The following is a 15,092-nucleotide window of genomic DNA, read 5'->3' on the forward strand; positions in this document are numbered from 1 at the left end:
CCATTCCCCCACACCCTCTCCTTTCTGGCAACTGTCAAAATGTTCTCTGTATCTATGAGTCAGTTTCTGTTCTGCTTATTCATTTATTTTGATTTTTAGATTCAATTGTTGATATATATGTATTTATTGCCATTTTATTGTTCATATTTTTCCCTCTTTTTCTTTCTCATCACCATTCTCCTCCCCTTCCTCCTCCTCTTCTTCTTCCTTCTCCTTTTTCAAAGACCCTTTAACATTTCATGTAGAACTAATTTACAGCTGATTTCTCAACAGAAACTGCAAAGTTTCTGTTGAGAAATCAGCTGACAGTTGTATGGGTGCTCACTTGAAGATAACTAACAGCTTTTCTCTTGATGCTTTAAGATTCTCTTTGTCTTTAACCATGGCATTTTAATTATGATGTGTCTTGGTGTGGGCCTCTTTGGGTTCTTCTTGTTAGGGTATTCCTGTGCTTCCTGGACTTGTGTGGCTATTTCTTTCACCAGGTAAAGGAAGTTTTCTATCATTTTTTCAAATAGGTTTTTCAATTTCTTGTTCCTTCTCTTCTCCTTCCAGCATCCTCATGATGCAAATGTTGGTCTACTTGAAGTTGTCCAGAGGCTCCTTGCACTATCTTCATATTTTTGTATTCCCTTTTCTTTCTGCTGTTCTGATTGGGTGTCTTTTGCTTCCTTATATTCCAAATTCTTTATTTGATTTTTGGCATCCTCTACTCTATTGTTTGTTCCATGTAAATCATTCTTTATTTCAGTTACTGTATTATTCATTTCTGACTGGTCCTTGTTTATGTTGTTGAGATTCTCACTAAGTTCCTTGAAGAACTCAGTAAGTTCCTTGATCATCTTTATGACCTTTTTTTTTTTTTTAATCACTATAATATATTTGGTAGTTTTCTTGCTTCTATTTCATTTACTTCTTTTTCTGGGGATTTCTCCTGATTTTTTCATTTGTGACATGTGTCTTTGTCTCCCCATTTTGGCTGCTTCTCTGTGTTTGTTTCTATGTATTAGGTAGATCTGCTATGTCTCCCAGACTCAGTAGAGTGATCTTGTATGGTAAGTATCCTACAGGGCCCAGTGGCTCAGCTTCCTCAATCACCCAAGCTGATGCTCCAGGTGTGCCTCTGTGTGGGTTGTGTGCACTATCATATTGTGGTTGAGCCTTGATTGATGTTGGCATCACTGGGAGGGATTGACTCCCAGATCAATCAATTGTGAGGATCAACTGTGACTATAGTGGAAGAGCTGCTATGCAGGAGACAGCCCTATGCAGCAGGACTTGCTTCAGTGGGGCTTTGGTGCTCACTGAGTCCACCCCTTGAGTGTGTCACTCATGGCGTTGGTAGGGTTGTAATCTGGTGTGCTCAAAGCTGACCACCCAATGCATTGGCTCTGGAGCCTCCCAGGAGTGCAAAATCAGCAGGCCAACTGCTGCTTGTTTGAGAGATTTTAGGAATGTCTGAAGCATGAGGCAAGAGAGACCAGTTGAATGGAAAAGCCAATGGAAATGGCTTGGTTTAACCTGTAAGTAGGGAGAGGCAGACTTTCAAGAAATCGCCAGGGCAGGGAGAAAAGTGTGAGCCAGGCTGATGAAGATTCAGATATGGCAACTGTCTGTTGGCTCTGTGGTGGGGAGGGCTCATCAAAGGAACAATGGCCTTTGCCAGCACTTCTGTCTGGGAGAAAGCTGCCCGTCCACCTCTTGCCCTGATTCCAGACAACTTAGTTCTTCCCTGATTGTCTCGGGTTCCTTTCAAGCTGCTGCCCCAGCCCTGGAGTTCAGGGGGAGTGAGTCCACGTTGTGGGCCCTATGAGAGGAGCTGCCTGTGGCTCCAGCAGCCTCCTATCACTCAGCTGCAATCCCTGCTAGTTTTTACAGCCAGAAGTTGTGGAGTGTGGGAAGCACGGGACCTGGTTGCAAAGTTTGTAAGGAAGAAATTCTGAAAGAATTTTCTGTGGGAGTTGGCTGAAGGCAACCACCCCTGTTTATCAGAATCCCCTAGGGGAGTTGGCTGAAGATGACCACCCCTAATTGTTCCTTGATCTTTCCAAACAATTCTGTGTACCTGCAGGCCTTTGGGTGTTCGCTGAAATTTAATGCTTAATCTTTATGCCTAAAGGACACTGCAGACATGCTTATTGTATCTAAAAGTTAAACTTTATCCCAAACTACTATTGCAATAAAAGCCTGAAGAGGCAGATGAATGAGGCTGTTTGGTTTCTCTAGCCAGGCAGTCCCTTAGCTCTCTTTTTCACAGAAACGCATGTCAGAATAATCATTCATCTGTCACTCAGGGTCTGCTGATCAGTCTCAGCAGTGGGGGCTTTTCTTACCAGCACTGGAACCCTAGGCTGGTGTGGGGCTGGGAGCCCTTACTCCTCAGGGAAACTTCCAGAGCCAAGATATCCCTCCGATTTTAAACCGCCACATGTGTATGGGACCAGCTGGTTCCGCGCTTCTGCCCCACAGCTCCGCCTTTCCTACCAGTCTCTATGTGCTTCTTCTTCAATTTCACTATTTGTAGGACTTCCTTTCAGCTAGATTTTAGGTGGTTCTGAATGATGGCTGTTCTGTTTTTTAGTTGAAATTTTGACGTGGGGTGTGGTGATTGCTGCATTTCCCTACATTGCCATCTTGACAAGAGCTTCAATGCTTTTTAAATAAAGGCACTTACCTTGTGTTTTGTTAATGAAATAGTCTTTACCCAAGCTTAGCTTGACTGGACAGTGGTCTAAACTTGTTTCACCTTTAGACAGTCTTAGCTTTTGGAAAGAAAATACAAGAAAAATTATTTCTATCTATCCTTAAATTATTCTTGCTTTGCCCTTCTGCCCCAAGATTGCTGTTTTCTATCTCCCTGTCTTTCTCCCTTCTCCCTCAGATTTCTAGTTGGCTCTTCCCATGGAAAGCGCCTAAAACACAGTTTCTAAAACCATGCTACTCAAGGGAATGTATCTTGGGGGCTCATTTCCAAATCCCAGAGTCTTATGTGTTGTGTAATTTCTGAAAATGTTTTTTTTTTTTGTTGTTGTTTGTTTCCTAACACACACTCCCTAAATCTTTCAGTTAAACAAAAGCTTCAGAAAGATGTGCAGGGACCTTTCTCCTGCCCGGAGACTTGTCACTGCTGAGTCCCTGGGGGTGGGGGAGGAGAGGGCATGCCCCTGAGTTACAGAAGTAGCCTGGGTCTGCACCATCATAGAAAATGGCCACACTTTACATTATTCCCATGGCTCCCTGCCAACTTTTCCTCATCAGAATGTCTGTCCACATGCTGTACCATAATTCTCAGGTAAGATTTTGTTTGCTTGTTTCTTTTTAAATGATTTAAAGCTTAGTGAATCCTTGCCCAGAACATTTCCAATAATCTCTTTCTAATTTCTAATCCCAGTTTCTTCAGGAAAATTCTCATTCCTTCATGCTCTGTCTTCAAATACAAAATAATGTAATTCTAGTAGTACTTACAAATCAATAAAAAAAAAGTTTTAAGTTTGGAATTAGACTTAGACATTCCAAAGAAAGAAAGCCATCAACATAAACAGTCCAGTCATACTTTCCAGACACAACCCACCATAGCCATATCTTCCTTAAATTAAAATTGCTTTTATTTTTTTTAAGCTAAAGATTTATGTGATCTGAAGAGAAGGCAGAGTATTACTTTTCTCTTATATAAATTTTTAAAAATTTATTTTTAGAGAGAGATTTGTTGTTCCACATATTGATGCACTCATTGGTTGATTCCTGTATGTGCCCTGACCAGAGATCAAACTCGAAACCTTGGCATATTGGGATGATGCTCTAACCAAATGAACTATTCTGACAGAGCATTAAATTAAAATAGCTTTTCTTTTACTTTTTAATATATATATTTAAATTGATTTTAGAGAAGAAGAGAAAGAGAGAGAGAAAGAGAGAGAGAGAGAGAGAAAGAGAGAGAGAGAGAGAGAGAGAGAGAGAGAGAGAGAGAGAGAGAGAGAGAAACATTAATGATGAGAGAGAATCATTGATGGCTGCCTCCTGCATTCCTCCTCCTGGGGATTAAGCCTGCAACTCAGGCGGGTACTCTGACCAGGAATCAAACGGTATGCTTCTGATTCATAGGTTGATGCTCAACCATTGAGCTACCCAGTTGGACAAACATTGCTTTTCTTGAAGCTCTGCATTCAAGATAAGCACCAATAATTTTTTGTTGAATTACTTTTCAGTTTTTATATGTTTTTATTTATTTCAGAGAGGAATGTAGAGGGGAAGGGAGATAGAAACATTAATGATGAGAGAATCATTGATAGGCTGGCTCTTGCACACCCCCTATTGGGGATTGAGCCCACAACCTGGGCATATGCCCTTGCTCAGAATTGAACCCAGGACCTTTCAGTCTACAGGCTGACGCTCTATCCACTGAACCAAACCATCTAGGGCTACTTTTCACTTTTATTTGGTTATAGATATTACAATACCTTTTCCTACTATTGATGGGCAAAAGATCCGGAATTTTAACTGTGATATAGGTAAAATTAACTGTTTGGGCTAACATGGGAGCATAGCCACCTTTAAGCAACTGATATGCAATTAAATAATTATGAACATTAGTTGTAAGTTGTGGTTTGTTTACACATGAACAAATATTAATTTCAATTTTACAATAATTGTGATTCTGGCTTGATGTAGTCAGGCATTATCATAACTCAGTCAAGGAATTTACTGGATGAGTGAACACATGAATTAATAAAGTCCTGTGTTATTTGAGCTGCTCTACTTTTAGCCCTCCTGTATTTTAGAGTGTACGAATGCATGTCTATGTACAAAAATTACATAGTATATGAAATAAATCCTGTTACTTACCTTAGAGAGAGGTTTCCAGGCGAGATCTAGATGCAAAAATGTAGATGGTATGTCATTAGGAATTTCAATACTTTCTTCTTTCTTCTTCTCTGTTGGTTGAATGGTTGTTGTACCTTTCTGTTGTCTGATATCCCAAAAACATATTGTGCTTTAAAAAAAGTTTATATATTTTTTGGTAAGTACAAATAAGAGGTGTTATAAGCTCAGGACTACTATTCTTACTATTACACATTATCAACGTGATTTTGATTATATTTTAATATCTCTGAAAGTAAGATCTTTATTAAATTATTTTTTATTTCTTATTTTAGAGAAATAAGAAAGAGAGTTACTTAACAACCTTGCTGGTCTTGAAGCTGATATTATAAAATATGAGAATTGAGCTAGGAGATTAACATGACCTTATTTTTCAACATAACTTTTTTGAAATATAACTCATATACCCCCAAATTCACCCATTTAAAATGCACACTTCAATAATTTTAAATATATTTGCTGAGTTGTGCAACCATAACCTCGTTAGATTTAGAATATTTTATTTATTTAATTATTTATCAAATATATTTTATTGATTTTTTACACAGAGGGAGGGAGAGGGATAGAGAGCTAGAAACATCAATGAGAGAGAAACATCGATCAGCCACCTCCTGCACACCCCCACAGGGGATGTGCCCGCAACCAAGGTACATGCCCTTGACCAGAATCGAACCTGGGATCCTTGAGTCCACAGGCCAACGCTTTATCCACTGAGCCAAACCGGTTGTGGCAGAATTTGAATGCTAGATAATAGTATTACTCTTTATATTTCCTATTTTATTATGAATTTTAAGTTCTATAAATTGGGAGATGCAATTTTTAAAATAAACATTCTTCAACAGTTACCAAATTCATAAAAACATTTTATAAATTTGCAATACAAACTTAAAACTCTCACTTTGTAAAAACTTTTCAAATTACACATTGTACTCTTCATGAGATAAAATTGAATGTAAGCAATGCAAACTGCAAATTTACAGATATAAGAATGTGATGAAGAAGAATTCTTTGGATAATGTTATATAACAGCATTAAGCATGAAACATCATTAATTCTATTTTACATCTTGTATCTATAAAAACAGTGCAGTGAAGGCCTGGGGCAGGGCTGAGGGTAGAGGAATGGGGACTAATGGAGAGAAAAAGGGGGAATTTACTTTCAACAATAAAGATAATAAAATAATTTTTTAAGCATCAACAATCTATAAAATTCTTTCCTTTAGTTATATAAGGTTTAATGACTACAGTAAAGATTATTTAAGAAACAGAAAAAGACAATGATTTTAGAAACATCTAAGAAAAAAGAATATATTGTGTGGACACATAGAAGGTGACATTTCAGATGAGACATACCAATCTGCCGAACAGGTGACCAGTTGACAGCATATCCCACTTCGATTCTCAAAGACAGCACCCATTCTGTTAATCTATGTTTAAAACAATATGCAGGAAGTGAGTTCTATGTACTTAGAACAGCAAAGACTTTTTTCTCATAGCTTTTTACTTTTTTTTTTTTTTAATTTTTCTTCTTCGTTTTAATTTTTATTAAAAGACCATAACACTCTCACAGAAATTTGGCAAACAGAAGGTTTTAAAAATCAAATGCATTTCTGTCACATACTTCCCAGTCTTTTTTTCACAGAAACATTTTTATGCTGTTTTCATTAAATTTCTAGCCTGGGATTATAACTCGAATGCTTACCTGTGTACTCACGAATCATGCTAATAGTTTTATTCTTATAAATGCAGATGCAAACTGCAAGCTTACATATCATAAGTTCATTACCCACTATTAGTGGACATGGAGGCTCTTTCTGTTTTTCACTATTATTTGTGGTGACAAGCACAGGAGCTTTCACGAGGTTGTTAAGCAGGTAAAAGCAATCGAGTGTTAAAGCAGACACCATCTGCCTGTGGCCAATGTCGTGGCACCTACACTTTTTGAGGCACCATGGCCCGGCTCTGCTAGCACACAGAGGGTCACCAGGAGGGTTAATGCTCCCCGGGGCCCCGGAAGATCCCAAATTCCAACCAGTGAAGCTCTCAAATGAGGTGAAAGATGTCGGTGCCACTCTCAAATCAACAGGGAAACATGACCTTCCCCATTTCTCTGCTGTCCTGAGCAAAACAGCAGAGATGGGCGTTTTATTAACAGTGAGGGAGGGGGTGGGGCGGGGAGGGCCGCAGGTGCTGCCCTGGGAAGGCCTGTTGGCATCACAGGAGGGTCAGGTTCCGTGACAGCTGCCACCGTCCGCTCGCATCTGATACACAATCCAGAACCCACGCTGCCTCTCCTGCTAATGAGCTTCCCTGGTGCAGAAGTCTGAGACTCCAGAGGAGTGCTGGCTCTGGGGGTTTTATGTTTTCATTTCTTTAAAAAAATATTACGGAGGTTTGGAAATTAGGTTTTAAAATCAAATATAATTTCACCTTGTATTTTTTCCCCCCATCTTTTTTTTTATGGATACACTTCGCTGTGATTTGTCAGGGTGTGCATGCAATTTTGTATCTTGAGACACAAATTGCACTATTTCTTTGTATGAACTCCCAAAATATAAATTACTGGTCAAAAGTTTGAAAACCTGGATGCTTTAAGAACCACATTGATTAATTATATTATGAAAGTTTTATGTTGCAACCAACAATGCTGGAGTTTGTGGGTTGCACCACCTCCTTGTTTCCAACACCAGGTATTATTTAAAACTAGAGGCCCGGTGCACAAAATTCATGCACGGGGGCATGTGTCCCTCAGCCCAGCCAGCATGCTCTTCAATCTGGGACCCCTCGAGGGATGTCTGACTGTCCAGAGGGATTGGTCCTAAATGGGCAGTCGGAAATTCCTCTCACAATCCAGGACTGCTGGCTCCCAACTGCTTGCTTGCCTGCCTTTCTGAATGCCCCTAACCACTTCTGCCTGCCAGCCTGATCACCCTCTAACCACTGCCCTGCCAGCCTGATTGGTGCCTAACTGCTCCCCTGCCAGCCTGTTTGCCCCTAACTGCCCTCCCCTGCAGATCTGGTCACCTTCAACTGCTCTCTGCTGCAGGCCTGTGTCACCCCTAACTTCCCTCCCTTGAAGGCTTGATCACTCCCAACTGCCCTCCCTTGCAGGCCTGGTTCCTCCCAACTGCCCTTCCCTGCTGGTCATCTTGTGGTGGCCATCTTGTGTCCACCTGGAGGCAGCCATCTTTGACTACATGGGTGCAGCCATCTTGTGTGTTGGAGTGATGGTCAATTTGCATATTACTCTTTTATTAAATAGAATAGAGGCCTGGTGCTTGGGTGGGGCCAGCTGGTTTGCCCTGAAGGGTGTCCCAGGTCAGGGTGGAGATTCCCTTGGGGTGCGGGATGGCTGGGGTGATGGGCCTGTGGTGGTTTGCAGGCCAGCCACCCCCTACAGTGAGAAGTGGAGGCCTTGGTATCAGGGATTTATTTATCTTCTGTAATTGAAACTTTATAGCCTTGAGTGGAGTCCACAGCCAGTCAGGGTGTGTGGGAAGCTTGGCTTCCTCCATGGCCAGGGAATCCCAAACCTCCTGCTTGCTTCATGGCTGCAGCCATCTTGGTTGGATTAATTTGCATACTCACTCCTGATTGGCTTGTGGGTGTGGCTGTGGGTGTAGCGAAGGTACAGTCAATTTGTATATTACTCTTTTATTAGATAGGATTTTCATTAAAAAATTAAAGAGGTCCAAAATTGTACATTATTGTTGCTCTATTATTAATTTCTTTTATATTAGAAAGTCTAAAAGACTTTCATCTTTATACACTAATTGCTTTTCAGTCAGTATATGTTTTTTGCTTATTTTCAGGAAATTTTGTATTTACTATATTTGGGACTCATTTTTCTTCATTTTGCTATTTGCTTTTATTTTTATTTTTTAATATTTTGATTTTTTTTTTTTTCAGAGAGGAAGTGAAAAGTAGAGGGATAGAGAGCTAGAAACATTAATGAGAGAGAAACATAGATTCAGCAGCCTCCTGAACACTCCCCACTGGGAATGTGCCCACAACCAAGGTACATGCTCTTGACTGGAATCAAATCCAGGACTCTTCAGTCCACAGGCTGACACACTATCCACTGAGCCAAACTGGCTAGGGCTGTTCTTTATTTTTTAATTGAGAAATTTACATGTGTGCTTTAGACTTCTTTCAATGTAAATTAGTTTAGGAAACAATCTCCATTCCAGAAATATATTTTATTTGATTGGTTGTAATTTCCCTGTGATGCTGTTATTTAAATGTATAGTCACCTGTATTAATTTGGTGACTTAATTAATAATGATAATTACTAGCATGAGTTGAAATGGAGTTCCTTCTCTTGGGTTGTAACTTCTATTACCATATACTAAACTTTTTTTTTAATATATATATTTTATTGATTTTTTACAGAGAGGAAGAGAGAGGGATAGAGAGTTAGAAACATAGATGAGAGAGAATCATTGATCAGCTGCCTCTTGCACACCCCCTACTGGGGATGTGCCCACAACCAAGGTACATGCCCTTGACCAGAATCGAACCCGGGACCTTTGAGTCTGCAGGCTGACACTCTATCCACTGAGCCAAACTGGTTTTGGCTAAACTTTTATATATAATAGAAACTATATCTGGACTATTTGGTCCATTTTAACTTTTCAAAGTATTGTTGCTTTGCATAATCCATTTGAATAGCTTAAAGGGCTAATCACCTTTCAGAGCTCTAATTTTTCACATATCCTATATAATAAAAGCCTAATATGCTAAATGTCTGGTTGTCTGGTAACCAGTCAATTGTTCAACCAATCAAAGCATAATATGCTAATAATATGCTTAGGCTGCTCATCTGCTCACTATGACATGCACTGACCACCAGGGGCAGAGACTTCAATCTGTAGGTTAGCTTGCTACTGGGTCCAACTGATCAGGATTGAGGGAGATGGGCCAAACATCCCCTTGAGCCCTCTCTCGGCTCCTCCCTGGCCCTGATTGTGCACCGGCCAGGCCTGTGCCCTCTCACAATCTGGGACCCCTCAGGGGACGTCAGAGAGCTGGTTTCGGCCTGATCCTGCAGGCCACTCCCCTCGGGAGGGTGCCAGACAACTGGCTCAAGGCTGGCGAGCCTCTCACAATCAGGATTGATTAGGGGTGAGCATGCAGCAGGCGCAGTGGGCCAGGATGAGCATGAATGGCAGGCATTGGACTATGGGTTTTGGCCTGATCCCCGCAGGCTATCCTGAGGGACGCCACCCATGCACAAATTTGTGCACTGGGCCTCTAGTTCTTAAATATCTCACTTGTTAATCCTTCAAAGTACACAGTAGACCTTGAGTGTCCTTGAGTGAGACATTTGGGGATCTTATTTGTTTACAAATCCACAAAAATGACTTTGTGAGTCAAGTACGGAACCTCAGAGCCAAATTGCAATGCCAATGCTGGGCTCTCTCGCTGCACAGCTGGTTCTTGCCTCCCAGCCTCAGGGCTCACTCAGTTCAAGGCTGCCTTGGCACAATTCCTAGATGTCTCAGCTCTTCAGAGTTACCTGTTCCAAATTTTAAATTCTCAGTCTAAGATTATAAAATATTTACACTTTACTTTTATATATCAAATCCTCATCTCCGCTATTATATTATGTCAACAATGCATGATATAACATCTACATTTTTCAGTTCTTTTAAGCCATGGAGGTTGAAACATTGGCCTTACCATCAGGTATGGGTCTGGTAACAGTGATGCAACTGTTTGGTGCTCACTTCCTGGTTATTTCAGTGTAAATGTAAATTGATTGTTGACTTCAAACATTCTCTTAGGACAAAATCTTCCAAACATTTTCAATCCAGCAGAAGGAAACCAGGAAGTCACTGAGACTCACCTCAAAGGTGTCCGACAGCCAGTGTATATCTGTAATTACTTTCTTATGTCCATTTTCTATCGAGGAGACTGCACAGTGTCTGATATACATTGCTTCTTTATTATCGTCTGGTTCAAGGAGAAACATGGGCTGGAAAATTGTTAAAAGAAAGTTATGTGCTAGGTTCAGAGCAAGTATAAATGAACTCATACTTGACTCATCAGACCAATTAAAATTAATAACTTGGAGAAATAGCGGTTCAAAGAAAAACAGACACTAGTGTTTCTATATATCATATAATTAGGAATAACATTATATACTTTTCCCTTCTTATTAGTCTAAGATTTTATCTCTAAACTTAACAAAAATGGTTGACCCACTCCCTAAAGAATCAACGAGGTCCTATTTCTGAAAAAGTACTTCTTGGTGTACACACAAGGCCACACTCCTTTGTTGGTGAGACGCCTGTTGATATCCAGGTTGGAGAACTAGGGTGGAGATGTATAAACCTTGGGTAAGAACTGAGCTGGGAGCTCAGGAAGCGTTCCCTTAACCTCTTGGCAGGATCCACAGCTTCAAAAAACCATAGTATATTATTACCCCCTTCATGTTATGTATGAGAAAGTGGGTATTGGCACAGGTTGGGAAAGGTCCAAGTATACAGGACTCTGACCCAGAGCTTGGAGATGCGGTCTTCTGTCTGGCACGCCTTCAACTACATCCCTTTAGGAAACTTACCTACCATTTTATTTTATTTAATGACTAGAGGCCCAGTGCATGAAATTCATGCACAGGGCCGTGGGGAGGGGGCGTCCCTCAGCCGAGTCTGCACCCTCTCCAATCTCAGACATCCCTCTCACAATCCAGGACTGCTGGCTCCCAACTGCTCGCCTGCCTGCCTTCCTGATTGCCCATAACCACTTCTGCCTGCTAGCCTGATCACCCCCTAACCACTCCCATGTCAGCCTGATTGATGTCTAACTGCTCCCCTGCCAGCCCGTGTGACTCCAACTTCCCTCCTCTGCCAGCCTGGTCACCCCTAACTGCCCTCCCCTGCAGGGTTGATCACCTCCAACTACCCTCCCTTGCAGGCCTGGTGCCTTCCAACTGCCCTCCCCTGCTGGCCATCTTGTGGTGGCCATCTTGTGTCCACACGGGGGCAGGATCTTTGACCACATGGGGGTAGCCATCTTGTGTGTTGGAGTGATGGTCAATCTGCATACTATTCTTTTATTAGATAGGACAATAACAAAAACAAAAAAAGAGAACTTAACAGCCTAGGATAGATGGTGCCACTGGTTTTGTGGTGTTTGAATCAAGGGCCTACATGAAAGCGATTCAGAACCATGTTCAAAGCAGATGTGAAGGTTTGGGAAATAGAATCCCTCCCCCACCCCCGCCCCCACCCCGAGTCTTTGTTTAACTTGGCAACTCTGTTATGTACTTTTTAATAAACTTCCAAATGGGGGGAAAATTGTAAAAAACTGACCTTGAGTGTGGCTTTTTTACTTCTACTGCTGCCTGTCTTAATGTGCTGTATGCGATCGGCATGGGCGGTAATATCCCACAGGACAATCTGAAGCAGGAATAGGTTGTTATTACACATTTTCAGGATTAAAGAACTTTTTACAACCTATTCACATTGGTTAGCTCTTGGATAAATCAATCACCTTGGGGATAACCAAATTTAGCCTACATCTTAGGTAAGGCAGCAACTTTTAAAGCTCAAATAAAAAAGAATGTCTTCTTCTCTATGAAAGTATTTTCAACATTTTGTTTTTTGTGCTTGTATTAAAAAATGCCAGTAATTTCTAAAATCCAAGGTAAACATCATGCCATTCCCTCCACTTTGGAAAGAGTTCACCCTGTTTTCGGGAATGTGCTATGATTGTGGGACAGTTGTTTTAGATTCAGCTGTCTTGTTTTCCAGAATTAAATGTATACCCTCAATTGTCCAAAAAGTATAAGAAATGATGAATTTTATTCTATTGGATAGTATGATCCACTCCAAATTTGCATATACACCCATGATTTTTTTTTTGAAAAAAATCAGAATGAAATAGATAAGCAATACTAAATTATATTAATTTTTAATGATAAAAAGTCAATTCAGTACATTAAAATGTTAACAAAATGTCAGGATTACAGAATTATGGGTGCTTTTATTTTCATCATTTGCTTTTCTTAAAAAAACAACAACAAAAAACTAAAACTAAAACAAAGTTGTATAACCTTCCTAATGAGTAAAAAAAAGGTGTTTCAGGATTTGTAGGGCTTGAAGGATGGTCTCCGGGGCATCATTAGGACCACCAGTTATTGTTGAACAAAAGCCAGGGAGAAGTGTTGTTTTTCTGGATGCTTTTGGTTTTGATAAATGGGCACCGATGCTGCAGACATTTAAATTTTAATGACAAGGAAGTTTTCCTAGCCACACCAAAATAAGATCACATACTCTTGTAATGCTCAAATTCACTGGCTCACAATGAATTCAAACTTTGACTAAAACGTAGCTTTAAGATTTTTGTTTTCCTTTATTGGAGAAACTGGCAATTGGAGGGTAGGATCTAAATTCTATATAAATTAGATAACGAAGGGAAAAAAACCCCAAACATGATATCAAATTATACACACACAAATTCAATAATATATGTATGTTTTCCAGTGAATTTCTGTTTAAAGTCTGTATCACTTTCCAACTCCTACATCTAGGGAAATTTCAAGAGGCCTCTTGATCAGCGGGTATTAATGCTTGTGGGTTTTGTTCTTCGGCGAAATCTGGTATAATGCATAATTCTATCTCAGCGATAGGAATAGATTTGACCCTTTTTGTTTCAATTATCATGACTAGGTTACCCTGAGGACACCTGCAGCACTGACACCACATTTATTTATTTATTTATTTATTTATTTATTTATTTACTTACTTACTTACTTACTTACAGAAGGCAGGCTTTTTTCTTTCTTTCATTTTTTTTTTTTTTTTTTTACATTCCCATCACCCAACCCACTAACACATTTTTATTCCCTAGTTGCTGGCATGGTGATTGGCCAACAAACACATGCCTTCCTTCTGCTCAATTGACTCCTTAAGTTAAAAAAAAAAAATCAGCCGGACCTGGTTTAGCTCAGTGGACAGAGCATTGGCCTGCGGACTAAAGGTCCCAGGTTTGATTCCGGTCTAGGGCATGTACCTTGGTTGCGGGCACATCCCCAAGAGGCAGCTGATCGATGATTCTCACTCATCGATGTATCTAACTCTCTATCCTTCTCCCTTCCTCTCTGTAAAAAATCAATAAAACATTTAAAAAAATCAACAAATCAAAATTTATTACAGGATGTTGTCTAAACTAATAAATAGCTAAAGAAAAAAGTCCATATGTACCTGCCCGTTGATGCAGCCTCCAGCAATGATATTAGGGTTACTCGGACAGAACTTGAAGCAGAAAATGTCGTCTGGGCTCTCCAGCATTAACTAAAAGTGAACCCCACAAATTCAAGAGAGTGAGAAAACATACTAAGGGAATGGCTAGAAAATAATATTAAGGCAGCCAAAAGTCCCATTTTATAGTTACCCATGAGGAACACGCACAGAGAGTCCATTCCCAGAATTCTACCTCTGAATTAGAAGCTGCTTTTGTTGAATTTTATTGTGGACATTAGCCATATGTATGAGAGCAGGTATGTTTGCAAGGGGACCAGGCCTACTCTCCCCCATGCTCCATGGGTCATTGTTGGGGCATCTTATAAGTTTTCTTAAGCAAAAGGACTGTGAAATCAATGTTTTTTGAAAAATGTGGAATGTAAGTTCTGGGAAGGCAGGATATTTGTCTGTTTGGTTCCCTGCTGCATACCCAGCCTGGCACATACTAGTAGTGAGCACGCAAAAACAAAATATGTTGCATAAGACAAGATGAAGGTATTGCCAGTGATGATATCTCAAATTTTAAAATAATACAGGACCCACGAAGTAAACGAATTCAAGTGCTTGTAGGGGAGGGAGGAAGCTCTGCAAGGAACACACTGGTGTGAAGGAACAGGCATGTCAACCATAGTAGCACTGGCACCACGGGGTTACCACCAAGCAAAACACTTGCATGGTTACTGTTCTTCTATCGTCATAACTACCACACATATAGGCCCCAGGGCCATTGATTTGCCATCATCGAGTTAAAGATTTCCAACTGGAATGGGGTTAATTATCTTGGTTAATTTGGTATTCTGTGGATTCTAGAGAAACCTCTACTTTTTTGAAAATAAAGTATTATAATACTCTCCTATAGTCTTTACTAGAACAAAGATAAAATAAATCATTTGCATTATTTCTTTAAGAAATTATTTGCTTGTCTTTTTAAAACTATTTTTTAAAATAGAGGAAAGGATAGTCTTTC

The 15,092-nt window shown here is 40.2% G+C and overlaps 1 protein-coding gene across 1 annotated transcript in view; it reads right to left on the bottom strand.

Moving 5' to 3' along the window:
• The window catches only part of DNAI3 (dynein axonemal intermediate chain 3), a 76,732-nt gene that overhangs the window by 25,306 nt on the left and 36,334 nt on the right, over positions 1-15,092 (bottom strand). Inside the window, exons 11-16 of the mRNA XM_036444807.2 lie at positions 14,087-14,176; positions 12,194-12,280; positions 10,726-10,854; positions 6,231-6,304; positions 4,843-4,990; positions 2,675-2,762 (exon numbers count right to left, since the gene is read on the bottom strand). Coding sequence (XP_036300700.1) covers positions 2,675-2,762; positions 4,843-4,990; positions 6,231-6,304; positions 10,726-10,854; positions 12,194-12,280; positions 14,087-14,176 — 616 coding nt within the window. The remainder of the gene's footprint in view (positions 1-2,674; positions 2,763-4,842; positions 4,991-6,230; positions 6,305-10,725; positions 10,855-12,193; positions 12,281-14,086; positions 14,177-15,092) is intronic.

This window comes from Pipistrellus kuhlii, unplaced genomic scaffold (genome assembly GCF_014108245.1).
Source record: "Pipistrellus kuhlii isolate mPipKuh1 unplaced genomic scaffold, mPipKuh1.p scaffold_m20_p_2, whole genome shotgun sequence".
Classification (NCBI taxonomy): Eukaryota; Metazoa; Chordata; class Mammalia; order Chiroptera; family Vespertilionidae; genus Pipistrellus; species Pipistrellus kuhlii.